This window comes from Glossina fuscipes, unplaced genomic scaffold (assembly GCF_014805625.2).
Source record: "Glossina fuscipes isolate IAEA_lab_2018 unplaced genomic scaffold, Yale_Gfus_2 59, whole genome shotgun sequence".
Lineage (NCBI taxonomy): Eukaryota > Metazoa > Arthropoda > Insecta > Diptera > Glossinidae > Glossina > Glossina fuscipes.
The window spans coordinates 5,693,910-5,706,384 of record NW_023998431.1 but is presented as its reverse complement, the minus strand read 5'-3'; the positions used below and the strand labels follow the sequence as shown (position 1 = coordinate 5,706,384).

The 12,475-nt window shown below is 35.2% G+C and overlaps 2 protein-coding genes across 3 annotated transcripts; one reads left to right on the top strand and one right to left on the bottom strand.

Moving 5' to 3' along the window:
* Nucleotides 1-2,107: 2,107 nt before the first annotated feature.
* On the bottom strand, nt 2,108-4,228 carry LOC119637400 (RNA polymerase II subunit A C-terminal domain phosphatase SSU72). Its single transcript, XM_038033401.1, has 3 exons — nt 3,843-4,228; nt 3,515-3,773; nt 2,108-2,506 (listed from the first exon to the last, which is right to left on the bottom strand). The coding sequence occupies exons 1-3, from the start codon at nt 4,067-4,069 to the stop codon at nt 2,405-2,407; spliced, it is 588 nt and encodes a 195-aa protein (XP_037889329.1). The 5' UTR covers nt 4,070-4,228; the 3' UTR covers nt 2,108-2,404.
* A 130-nt stretch (nt 4,229-4,358) lies between these two features.
* Nucleotides 4,359-12,234, top strand: LOC119637291 (zinc finger matrin-type protein CG9776). 2 transcript variants are annotated; one of them, XM_038033227.1, is made up of 9 exons: nt 4,359-4,719; nt 4,806-5,483; nt 6,422-6,649; nt 7,096-7,283; nt 7,962-8,446; nt 8,521-8,695; nt 9,150-9,317; nt 9,384-9,565; nt 9,644-12,234. In XM_038033227.1, exons 1-9 carry the CDS (start codon nt 4,614-4,616, stop codon nt 12,072-12,074), a joined length of 4,641 nt encoding a protein of 1,546 aa, XP_037889155.1. In that variant the 5' UTR covers nt 4,359-4,613; the 3' UTR covers nt 12,075-12,234. The 2 variants fall into 2 exon arrangements, with proteins under 2 accessions (XP_037889155.1, XP_037889153.1); XM_038033225.1 differs by having other exon boundaries at nt 4,782-5,483.
* Nucleotides 12,235-12,475: the final 241 nt, after the last annotated feature.

Here is a 12,475-nt window from a genome sequence, read left to right as displayed (position 1 = left end):
TATGTATATATTACTTATTTGGTTCTTTTAGTTCAGTGATTTTTTTTTTAAATGTTCAAACGCCTGATGAAATACTCTTTTGCAGAATTTTTAAGGCAACAATTCAAAAAATATTTCAATTGTATTCATTTATGAAAATCTATTGGCGTAATGAAAATACGTATTTGCTTTAATGCAATTAATGCAAATTTTGGAGTACTGCACATGCACATGGTAAATCGCCACATTGTAGAGCTGCAGTAAAATAGTAATATAAAATCAAAGCACAATGGACAAATAAAACACTGAACCTGCTACTTTTTACCCAACTCTGTATTAAATATTGAAACAAAACGAACGAAACATGAACACAAGGCAAGATTGTAGCGAACATCGTTTTTCAATGAATATGTAAACGAAAGGACTTCTTTTGGAAACATCTCACCGATTTCGCAAAAATCGGAAAAAACATGGGAAGATATTAATCAATATTGATTGGCGAGAGTTTCAAATTCTGTAGATGAAATGGCTAAAGTGTCATATATTGTTTCATGAATTCGCAGATTCCTGGTACAGTGCAATATATTGCATTGTTCCTTTATCTTTAAATTATTCTCTATTGTATACGTTATATAAAATTCCACCTTTTATACTATCCAAATTATAATTGTTCTACGGGTGCAAGTGCACCTTTCTTTTGATTTTATATTGATTTATTCTTTAAAAATATAATGTTCTGACGAATAAAATGCAAAATATATTTTTTCTCTTAAAATTCATCACTGAAAATAATATTTTTTTTAATAGTAACTGTTGTTTCGGTAAATTATTAATTCCTTTCCTTTTCCCAAAAATTTTGACGTTGATCCAATAACATTCCATTTATTACTTCCCAGCAAATATATTACACATTGGAAATAAGTAATGGAAAATGATAATTGAAAAACGATTTAACCTAAATATTAGAGCACGCATTCCCCTTTCCATAGAAACAGATATATATTATCGGTGTCTCGAAAACTAGGGTAGGCAGAAAAAAACTTAATAATAGAAATTTCAAGATTTTTTTACATAAATAAAAAATACGAAAAAAATTTTAATATATGACATCGGGTCTAATCGTTTTTATGAAGATCGAAATTTAAAAACGATCAAAATTACATACTCGGTAGTTCTAGTGTTAAGGGCATAGAACAGAGATGATTTTATTTAAAAATAAATTATTTTTGTATTATATTGTACTGTTGTGTGGCACGGTACACCACTTTGACGACTTATCAAAGTAAGTCGTTATATGGGAAGTGATCGAATAAAACGGCCGGATCTGAACCATTTTCAATAGCATCCATTGCTGAGTCAAAATATTACGGAGTCTACCAAAATTCGTCAAATTATCTCAAAAATTGCGGCATTTAGGCTGAACACAAGAAAACAACAAGGACAGTCGGACAGACAAACTTAAATCGATTCAGAAAGTGAAGTGCAAGAACTTCCAATATTTCTGCCAAATTTAAAGCTGTTAGCTTCATTTAGTAGCAAATACAATATTTACCTTTAAGTTTATACGGGCAAGCATGCTTAAAGCGATTTGGAGTTTCATGTGCAGATCAAAGATATGTTCGCAATAGAATCAAGAATATATATACTTTGTGGGATCGCTGATGCTTCCTTCTGCATGTTCCACGTATTATCACAAAATGAACATACCGCGCCCTTTGGTAAATACGACACTCTTTTTTCAATATAACTAACGCTAAGTGATCACATAAATCTTTTGCGAATATATCTTTTAGACGAATCCTAAGATATCAAAGGATTGAAATGGCATCGTATATACTGCATTTAACATTTAAAAATGAATTTTTTTTTTTTTTTTTCTTAAGTTAATTTGCGAATATTCTCAGTTTATATGCATTTGTATTTATTTATTTAAACATAATATCTGTATTGTTATATTGTTCCCATTGGGAATCATTAACCTCTGTTATTCGGTACACCTTGTTATTATCTTTATTGGATAGTTTATAAATTAAATATATATATATATATATAAAAAAAAAAAAAAAAATTATAGTAAATCTGTTCAAAATTCTTATATCAAGTAGTTTAACATAATAATTTTGTCGTTAAGAGATGCTTTTTTTGTTGTTTTTGTTCTTATGCTGTAAACAACGTTGATAGTAATTTTTGTTGTTACTGTTAAATAACATGCGGCCACAAGAACAGAGTATAAAATTAGTTTCAATGTTCGCTCATAACACCCCTATGTGTTTATTCCAATCATTATTATTACATAGATTCGTTTTTTGTGTTTTTTCTATAATAAATTCATAGTTAATAGTTGAAAAATTATCATAATTACGTCGATTTATTTCATAACAGCAATAGAACATTGCGGCTGTGGTTACACCATGTTGCGGCTTTGTCAGTAGAAGAGCACAGAATGTAAAATGTCTTTATGACGCCTCGATTCGAATTCATGTAAAAGTTCATCGATATCATTATCAAGATCGTTCGATTTTGCCATCTGAGAAATTTGAAGAGATTTTTAAGAGACAGATAGAGGAATAGAGAGAAAGAAAATAGAAATAGAGAAATTAATCCAATGATGAATATTATATATCAACACTTTCATTATATCAATCAAGAAATAAATACAAAATATGTCCCATATATTAAAAAAAATATCATTCTTAATTTAGAACGTCCGGACGATATATATATGTAAATATATGTATACAAAATTTCTTTCTTTTTTTTAAGCAATAACCATCCTAGTTTATTAATTCTATAAAAATGAATAACAAGAATATGTTCATATTCCATATAGATGTGTTTCTGAGTGTATTCAAAATATCAAGTTTGATGCATATTCCGAGTTTTAGATATTTTGTAACGTAAATGCTCTTTAATTATCTAACATGGATGACGGAAAACGATTGTCCGACTTGAACATTAAAAAAGTTCGCAAAATTTCGAAAAACAAAAAACATTTTCTCCAATTATTCTCTCACGTTATAGAACCTTTCATAGTCAATTAACAGTTAGTGTTTTCGATCTTTTCTTTTTTTTCTTTGATTAGAAAGAAAAATAATATAAAACAGAGTTTTTCATCTCAAAAAGATAATCAACTCTATAAATACAACAGTTTTCTTCCATGTTTGGAAAAAATATATCAAAAATATTACAAAAAATAACAAATAAAAACAGAACTTTCTAAGAAATTGAATTATTAAAGAAAGAAACAACGTGGTCGTCTATCCACATTGTTTGTTGTATCGATAATATGTAAAGAAAAAGCTCCAGTTAAACAAAGATCAAAACAAAAGAACACAAAAAAATTTTATCAAAATTTGACCTAAAAAGAAACATAAAAACAGAGGCAGCAGTTTTTTAAATGCTTTCTATATAGTATATTTAAACCTTCATCATTATCATTAACGTCATTATTATTAATCAGAATCCCACCAGCGTTTTTAAGCTCACTACAATTAAAAATCTCTTGATCAACTGACTGATAGAGGGTGATCTTTACCATATTTATCATATCCGCTATGAGAAAAGCACCCATTAGTGCTTCTTCATGATTATCTTCAATGTTAACGTTAAATATATGCACAGGACGATTATCCTGAGTGTCTTTTGATTCCATATATTCTAAGACTTGATCATATACCCGCTCCTCAACGGTGATAATAATATCGAATTTATCTGAGCATTCCTGAAATCTTTCGGGACACTTTTTAATACGCCTATTACGATCTAGCATATGTAGTAAACCATTCTGAGTATAACTGGAGAAAAGAAAATATAAACACATTAGGAATAGTTGCTTATTTGTAGACAATTTCTTTATAGCTTACTATTGTTTGTCTTTTGTAGCTAAATCATTATATATAGTATCGTAGGGTGTTCCAAATTCATATATATTTGGCTTATCAATAGCTGTACCCGGCAATTTAACACGTTCCCCTGTTCCAAAGGACCGTACATTGAAGCCTTTTTTAGCCAGAAAATTGTGTGCTTCCATTGAGCGATTCATATTTGAAGAGCAAACCACAGCTATAGCAAAACTATTGTTAATAGACATTTTGTGTATATTTTTATTTTATTTCAGCTATTTTTTATTCTTGTCTATTTCAATTGTAATAAATCTTTCTTTAAAACCTTAAAACCTTTACTCAATAAAAAGATGTGTGATAATAATGGAAAGAAAAAGAAATCGCGTAACAGTGTTGAGACCGTTCAGAGAGAAAGAGAAAGCATACTAAACAGAGTTGTATTTTATTTGTAGTAAATTCTATCTATATTCGAACAATAAATCTTTATACATGAAAAAATTTTGCGAATTGGTAGCTCTAAATGCACTACAACCAACTTCATCAATTGTAAAAAAGAATGACGAATGGCGTAGGCTAAATAATTAATTTGACGAAGAAATTAGTTGTTTAGCTTAAAAAATTGCCAACAATACTGGTGAATCTTAAAAAACTTAAGTGTAATACCATTTGCTTAAAATAAAAGTGAAAAAAGTTCAGCTATACAGTTTAAAAAAATTTCGAGTAGGTACAGGCCTTCCATCTCACTGGATTGCTTAATCAGCAAGTTTTAACTCATTCGCAACGAAAAGTAACATGGAAGAAGATTTGATATTACAACAACCATCAGATAGACGTTTAGGTAATGCAAATGCTTTGCCGCCAGGACCTCCTGGAGCAGAATTTGATGCATTGGAGTTTGGTAAGTCTTAAAAAAAAAATTTTACATAATATATTATAAAGAAAAAAAATAATTTATTAAAGACGCCAAAAATGTTCCACCTAAAGCGCTGGAAAAAGAGAGTATGTGCTCGGCGAGTCGATCCAGTAGACGTCGTTCTCCCTCGGTAAGTCCTGCTCGCAAACGTCAGTCTGCGTCGCGCACACGTCGTTCTCCTTCCTCGCCACCACCAACCAGAGACCGGCGACGGAGATCTCCTTCACCGCTACCACGGCGGAACCGCTATCGTGACTATTCGCCGGATAGACGTCGGTACGATCGATCGGGCCGACGTTCACCGGACCGCAGGCGTTCTCCCCCACCCCGCGATCGCCGAAGTGGTCTGAGTGGTGGACGAGATCGTTATCGGGGAAGAGCACGCAGCTCGAGTCGTTCCCTCAGTCGGAGCCCTTCACCTATACGCAATCGTGCTACTGCTGGACGTTGGTCTCCTAAGAAAAAGCCTAGTTCACCACCACCACCGCAGAATCAACAATTACCCATGCCTACGACTATATCTCAACAACCCCCGAATGGTCCACCTACTCAACCACCGCCACAATATAGTGTTATGACTCATACCGGACCACAACTATATGGCGACGCTTACGGTCAAGGACCGTATAATCAATATGGTGTTCCACCACCACAACCGAATTTTGTAAATGCCGCAGATAGTTATGGTATGCCACCTCAGACACAGAGTTTTAACGCGGCCTATCCCCCTCCTGGAGCTTGGAGTGTAGGTAAGTCGATTTTTTTTTCTGACTGGGGGGATGCACCGTAATTTAGGTAATACAGCGTATACAGGATATAGAGTCTAGAGAAAGTCAAAAGATTTTTACATTTTTTTTTTTTTCATTCATTATATTCATGATCACGTTGTGTAGAATACCGTGCAATATTTGTTTTCAACCATCCCACATAATCGTAGCGTAAACAAAAATATGAATTTAGCCATACCATCGATCTGACCTTTGAAATTATTAAAACTTTGCTAGAACATGTTTGTTCGTTCACCTTCCGGAACGCATTTTATTAACTTTTTATTTTTTAAAATGCGAATTGCAATGCGAACAATAAATAAAAAAATGTTTGAAAATTATATACTTTTGTCTGTTGCAATTTTCTGTTATTGTTTGCTTATGTGTTTTTAAAAAGTTTTAAGAAAAAAGTGCGTGTATTTGCTTGTAACATGCTGTACGTATGACGTTTCACGGCATGTTACTACAAATGACAACATGAAAAACTATTGAAAGTCCCGCAAACCTTTTCCTAGAAGGTGCTCACTTATCATCGAGCAGCCATCTTGCGCCATCCACAAAAAATAACAAACTTACAATGATTCCGATTGACCTAATTTAATTGACCATGTTTTTTGCCTTTGATAATTTATTTACAATGATTTATTAATAAAATCAAGCAATTGGTTATGGAAAAATTCAGTTTAGACTGCATATGTACAAATGCACGGCCAATTTTTTCATGTATGGTAGACACGTGTCGGGAAAGCTAGTGTAAAGAAACCTAGAATTAGGCTAAATGAGTAAAAATTTAATATTTTAAATTCTACTGGATAAAGCTGAGTAAAAAAATATTATATATAAAAAAAAAATATATATATATGGGTATATGTATATATACATATATATGTACATTCGTAATATGTTGGTTTCACTTTCAGATACTTATGGTCAACAACAGTGGTTACCACCTCCGAACCAACTACAAACAATGCCTGCACCGCCCCCGCAGCAACAACAGCAAACTACGCAACCGCCTCCGCCGATGTCGGTCGTAGGACAATCCGCTGCAGTGCAAGTAACACAATCCGCTAATACTTCAAATCAATCGTTACATACTTTACCAGACGCCGCACCTGGCACCATAGATCCAAATCCAGCTCATGATGGTAAGTCTCCGTGCATCGATTAACTAAATCTTTAAAAAACTTTTGCTTATACAGAATTTTTACTATGTTTTTTTCTGAAACAAACCCAAACAACAACAAAACATGTTTCTAAATAAAAAATTAATAAAAAAAAAATTTTTAATTAAGTAGCCTTTAGATGTATATGTTGCTGCAAAAAACTTCTTGTGTATTGTGCACGTGTACCATTGATTGTTGATTGTCACGTTTAAAACGCCGATTAATTGAGAAAACGATCTCATCTCTACTACGCGTTGTCGGTGATGTGTGGCCATTTGAACTGAACCGAATTTATTTAACCAAAAAAACAAACATAAGTTAAAAAAAGCTTTTTATTAAAAAAGAGCACCCTGTAAATTTGATTCATCATATTAAAAAAAGAAATGATACTAACGTTAATATTTTTCTTCGCATTTGCCTACTTCTAGCGGTGGCTCAAGAGGCAGAAAATCAACGCGATGAGTTGAAGAAGCAGCGCACTAGTTATTTGAAAAAGACTTCAGTTCTAAAGAAGGAGCTGAAAATGTTGAAAGAGCAACGCAAGGACTTGCATAAGGACAGCGTCCCGCCGTCGCCCACCACTAAGGGTTTCATAGATGAAAACGAAAAATTACAGGTACATCTTTGCTAAAGAGTTATAAAATTTTTTTATGGTTTTTAAGTTTTCTATTCAAATTAATTTAAAACACAAAAAAAAATAAATAAATAAATTTTTTTATTCAAATCAATATTAAAAAACAAAGTAAAAAAAAATGAATGGTGAATAAATAATATAATTTCTCTTTAGCTACTATTGACCCCACTCACCATTGTTGTTGTTGTTGTTGTAAAACTGAGTTTTATAAGCAAACAAAAAAGGGGTTTAAAAAACTGAGACCTAACCACACATATATGTTTTAAATGTGAAAAGAGCTACATAAATGAGTCCTTCTGGAGAAGATGAGATGTCCTGTCTACTGGTCATATAAATGTATATAAACTATATAACTACATTTATATCTATATGTATGCATTAAAAGTTATTTATACATGTATTTAATGTTAAGTAAAATTAAGTATAAACTGTATAATCATTTATATAATTTGATCGGAGACAAACCTGGAGTTTTACTGATAACTGGTTCAGCAGACGAAAAGGCTTTTCCTTACATCGTTTGGACTAACTTTGGCTTGCGGGATTGAGCAATGCACCATTATGAGCTGCACAAAAAACCTAACTAAAATTTTAATATAATTTTCTTAACTCTCTAGAAAGCACAAATTATCCTAAAACATCTTTTTACCCTTCTTTTAGAATCAAATCCAGAAAAAATTGAGTACTATAGAGAATGTTATTGATATGCTTACGGGGATAATTGGTGAGGAGAATCTCGACAAAGAGGATGAAGCTGACGAAGAAGAAACCTTACCGAAGGATGCGGTTAGTAAAAACGTCATCTTTCCTCCCATAGACGTAAAACAACAGGAGCCACGCAGTGTGACACCTTCAAAACCTCTCAACAAAAAACCTTTCACATCATCATCATCATCCGACGATACCTCAACTGATAGTGATACCACTTCTACGTCTTCATCCAGTTCTACAACCGAAAATGAAGAAGATAGAAAGCCTGGCCGCAGTGCTGCAAATAATGCTAATGCCGCTGCATCTGGCGTGACCGCAGAAGATGATGAGGACGACGACGATGATAGTTCAGCTGAACGTTTGAAAAACAAAGTCATTGAATCCATGAAAAATAAGCAAAAGGAAATCGCTAAAATTAAAACGGAACAGAAAATGTAATTTTTACGAAGTTGTTTTGAAATATATTAAAAAAATTTTATTAACTTATGCTTTTCTTTCTTTGAGACAGTGTTGAGAGAAAGGAACGATTCAATTACGTCTTCTATGATCCCGAAATGCATTGGTGTCAAACATGCGATATATTTCCGAAAACTGCACGCGATTATCTCGATCATTTGCATTCCCCGGAGCACATGGATCGCGAAAGTATTGATACGCCATGGCATTTAAACATGATAACAAACGTAAGTTTCCCATAGCATATTCCAATACGCCTATAACGCAGTAGGTAGAGTGTAATCCTAAAAATTAAATCTCTGAGCACAAAGTATTCGTGGAAGGCTTATAGGTTTGTTGCATAGATTCAAACCCCTTTATAAAGTGTAAATCCTTCAAATTCTAATCAGAAATTAAAAAAACGAAAACAATTTTTTTACTTCCGTATGACTGATTATTTGATTATTATTTTTTATATTCCATTTGGAGCTTTACGCGTACAATCAGTTGGACATTATTAGCTCAATACTCAACCATTCAATTGAAATTAAAATTTAAGTCATGATTAGATTTTTCAGCAAAGCGAAGAAAAAATTGAACTAGACTGTTGCTTAAATGCATCTATATAAATTGTTTGCTATGATGGTAATCGAGGGGACTGTGGACATCTACCATATGGTCGTATCAATTTTCTCGTTTCAGCAATTCCCTACGTATGAAAATGCTCCCACAAAAAGAACGCCCATTAGAGGTTTGACATTCTTTGTGCCAGCCTCTGCTTGGTTCTGTAAATTATGCAGTATTTGGATGGGTGATTTACATTGTGCTTCGACACATTTAAAATCGCAATTGCATGCTAATCGCTATAATGTAAGTTGCTTTGGGATTGCGCACGTAAATTCAAGACGAAATTTTTTTGAAACTAAATGCTTTTAGGCTTTCTTAGAAGAAAATCCCCATTATGAGGTTAACTGGTTGGCCGATCGTCAGCGAGTTTTAAATGAAAAGAAAACTATGCCTTTGCCGCCACAAATAACGTCGATATCCACCACTGCAGGTGAACGTAAGAAAACAAAGAAAGATGATGATAAACCTAGCAAGAAACGTAAGAAGAAAAGGTAATTGCTTTAATTAATTTATATGGTTTTATTGCTTGTCTTTGTTTTCATTTGTGATTCCTATGATTGCTTTTGTAGCGATAAAAAGCAAAAAAAGAAGAAAAAGAAGTCTTCGAAGAAACGTAAAAAGTCCTCTGGTAATGTTTCCAGTTCTTCATGCACTAGCGATTCGTCTTCTTCCACTACTGAAGATGAAGAGCCAGTTAAGAAAAAACATCGCCCGACAGTAGAAGTCAAAGAATTAGATAATCCCAATCCGGCTGCTTCAATACGCGTAACTATGCGAAAGCAAGAAACTTTAAAGCACTCGGACGAAATAGAATTACCTGCACTACCACCTTCTATGAAAATCAAGCAAGAGCCCACACAGCCAGCAGCACCAGTGGCAGCACAAGTACGCCTAAGTAAATGGACTGTAGCGCAGGAAAGCACAGCTGCAGTTAAACCAAAAGACGAAGAGAAACACGGCCAAGAAGAAGATAATATTATACAGCAATGGAACACCGTACAACCGGTAATAAGCGAAAGTGAAAAGAAACTGCTTGAACAGCTAAAGGGTAAACTTAAAAATAAACCCAAACAGGACCATAGTACATCTAATACGACTTCAAAAGATAATTCAATGCTACGTAGCGAAGTAGACAAAGAAAACAGAGAAAAAGATAGGAATCGATCAGGAAGGGACAGAGATCGCAGCGGCCGTGATAGAGGAGAACGGGATAAGGATAGAGATAGGGACAGAGATAGGGAAAGACGTGATGAACGCGACCGCGGCGGCGGCCGAGAAGAAATTGATAGAAGAGCTGCGCGTCGTTCACGCACCCGTAGCCCAACACGCAGTTGTAGTCGTGGTAGAGATTATCGCCGCTTTAGACGGTCTCGCTCTCGTAGTCGTGGGCGTATATCACCCCGCGGTTGGCGCGGTCGCCGAGGAATTGGCCGAGGTGGGCGCTCGCGCTCCCGATCACCTCGCCGACGATCCCGTTCTTACGATCGCTCTCGACGACGTGTATCCCGCTCTCGCACTCGTACACGTTCCCGTTCAAAAAGTAATAACCGTATTGAGAAACCCGTGGTAAGGCAGCCCGAATTCCGACCACGAGTACCTGAAAAGGACAAAGAGAAGGAAAAGAAGTCGAAAGAGAACACAGAGAAAAAGGAAAAATCCAAAAGCAAATCTTCGAATGCGAGTACATCAAGCAATGCTGGAGGCAAAAAATTACCTTTTATAGGTAAAATGCCAGTATTCAAGAAACAAGTTGGTTCAGGGCAGCAGGGAGAAAATGGTGAAAAGCGCACCGATGATCAACAACAACAGCAACAGAGCTATATGTACACGATGGATCCGAATAATTACACGGCTGGCGCCCCAAATGCCGGCCAACAGCGGCCTCCAGCACCCACAGCTGCTCAGATACAGCTGGCCATGATGGAGGATGCTTATGGTAACGCGCCACCTTTTCACCCTGATGTGGGTATGATGGTAGATTACGATGATCTGATGCCAGATCCTGCACAATTTGTCAATATTATGGGTCAAGCGCCACCCCCACCACCACCACCAACTAATCCAGACAAAGACGAAGAAGAAGATATGTTGCCTCCTGGTATAGATCAAGAGGAATCAGAAGAATTTGTTCCCAAACCTATCACTGATGGACCAGCTCCAACTAAAGGTCCCCTACCAAAGGACCTAGAAGAGGCTTTAAACATTATTTTCCCGGGTGAGAAAAAGCCGGATGATGGTGAAGGCAATGATAACCAAGGAGGGGTAGAAAAGAAATCGAAGTTAACCGCACACAGTAACGGAGAGACCCAAATAATTGTCGATGAACCGGTGCTACAAGCTGAAGAACTGGCTAAAGAAGGCATACACCTGGTGACATTAGATGAAACTTCTATTGTGGGTTTGGATGAAGCATCTCAGATGAGCATGAATGAGCCGTTAGTCTTTAACAAACCGACAAAAAATAATCCAATGCTTCCGAGCAATATGATTACCGACATGGAATTGGAAGACGCGGGCTCACAGCCTGGTGAAATAACACAATCCGTACCACAATCAATATTAGATGAAATTTCTCCTCCTCTTCCACCACAAGAGGTCATAACTGAAAGTAAAAAATCGGTGCAAGACCAGCAAGTTGCAGTGGATAAAACTGACAAGAAGGTACAAGAAGAACAATTTATACAAGACGAATCAATTATAAATTTACCAGAAGAAATCCCGATGCCAGACGCGCCGATATCAGAAGTAAATCCTGAAGAAACGAATAATATGGAACCATCGAATGATTTAGAGCGACTAATAATGGACTCCATTGCTGCTGATGCCACAAATACGGCAGACAGTAAATTCGTTGTTATAACAAATGAGATCGATCTAGCGGACATACCCCAGCCGCCGCCGTCACCTACAGAAAGTGAAAAGAACCGACGTCAGGAAGAATTAAACGATTTAGCGATGCTCGGTATTGATGCTGATGATATGGCAGCTCAATGTATGTAAAGTAGGTTTAATGGCAAGAAAGATTATATATGAAAGATGCGCTACACAATAACTCAGACAATGTAATTACTATTTTAACCCAGCACATATTTTCACAAGAATTCCAAGGATATGTAATAAAATGCAAATATATACGTACATATTTCCGTAATTATCAGAATTTCACGGTGATCTTATTTTTTAAAGTCGATCTACTTTTGATCTTTATATTTTTATATAAGCGAGAAGACTTTATTTAGCTTAACACTAATTTTGGATGTGTCTAGATTTTTAGCTCAACCAGCGAATTCATTCTTACGTTGGAACGTTAATCAAACGCGATTGCTTTTGCGACTTGCTTCTTTTTTTTTTTTTTAATTAAGACGAGAACTACCACTAATGCTAGCATAAGGGCTATAATA

Excerpts from the sequence above, each read along its gene's own strand:
- LOC119637400 (XM_038033401.1), bottom strand. The coding sequence starts at position 4,069 with ATGTCTATTAACAATAGTTTTGCTATAGCTGTGGTTTGCTCTTCAAAT. Across the intron at positions 3,774-3,842 it reads GCTACAAAAGACAAACAATA|TTATACTCAGAATGGTTTAC; the intron begins GTAAGCTATAAA and ends TCTTTTCTCCAG. Across the intron at positions 2,507-3,514 it reads TAGCGGATATGATAAATATG|ATGGCAAAATCGAACGATCT; the intron begins GTAAAGATCACC and ends CAAATTTCTCAG.
- LOC119637291 (XM_038033225.1), top strand. The coding sequence starts at position 4,614 with ATGGAAGAAGATTTGATATTACAACAACCATCAGATAGACGTTTAGGT. Across the intron at positions 4,720-4,781 it reads ATTTGATGCATTGGAGTTTG|ACGCCAAAAATGTTCCACCT; the intron begins GTAAGTCTTAAA and ends AATTTATTAAAG. Across the intron at positions 9,318-9,383 it reads TGCATGCTAATCGCTATAAT|GCTTTCTTAGAAGAAAATCC; the intron begins GTAAGTTGCTTT and ends AAATGCTTTTAG.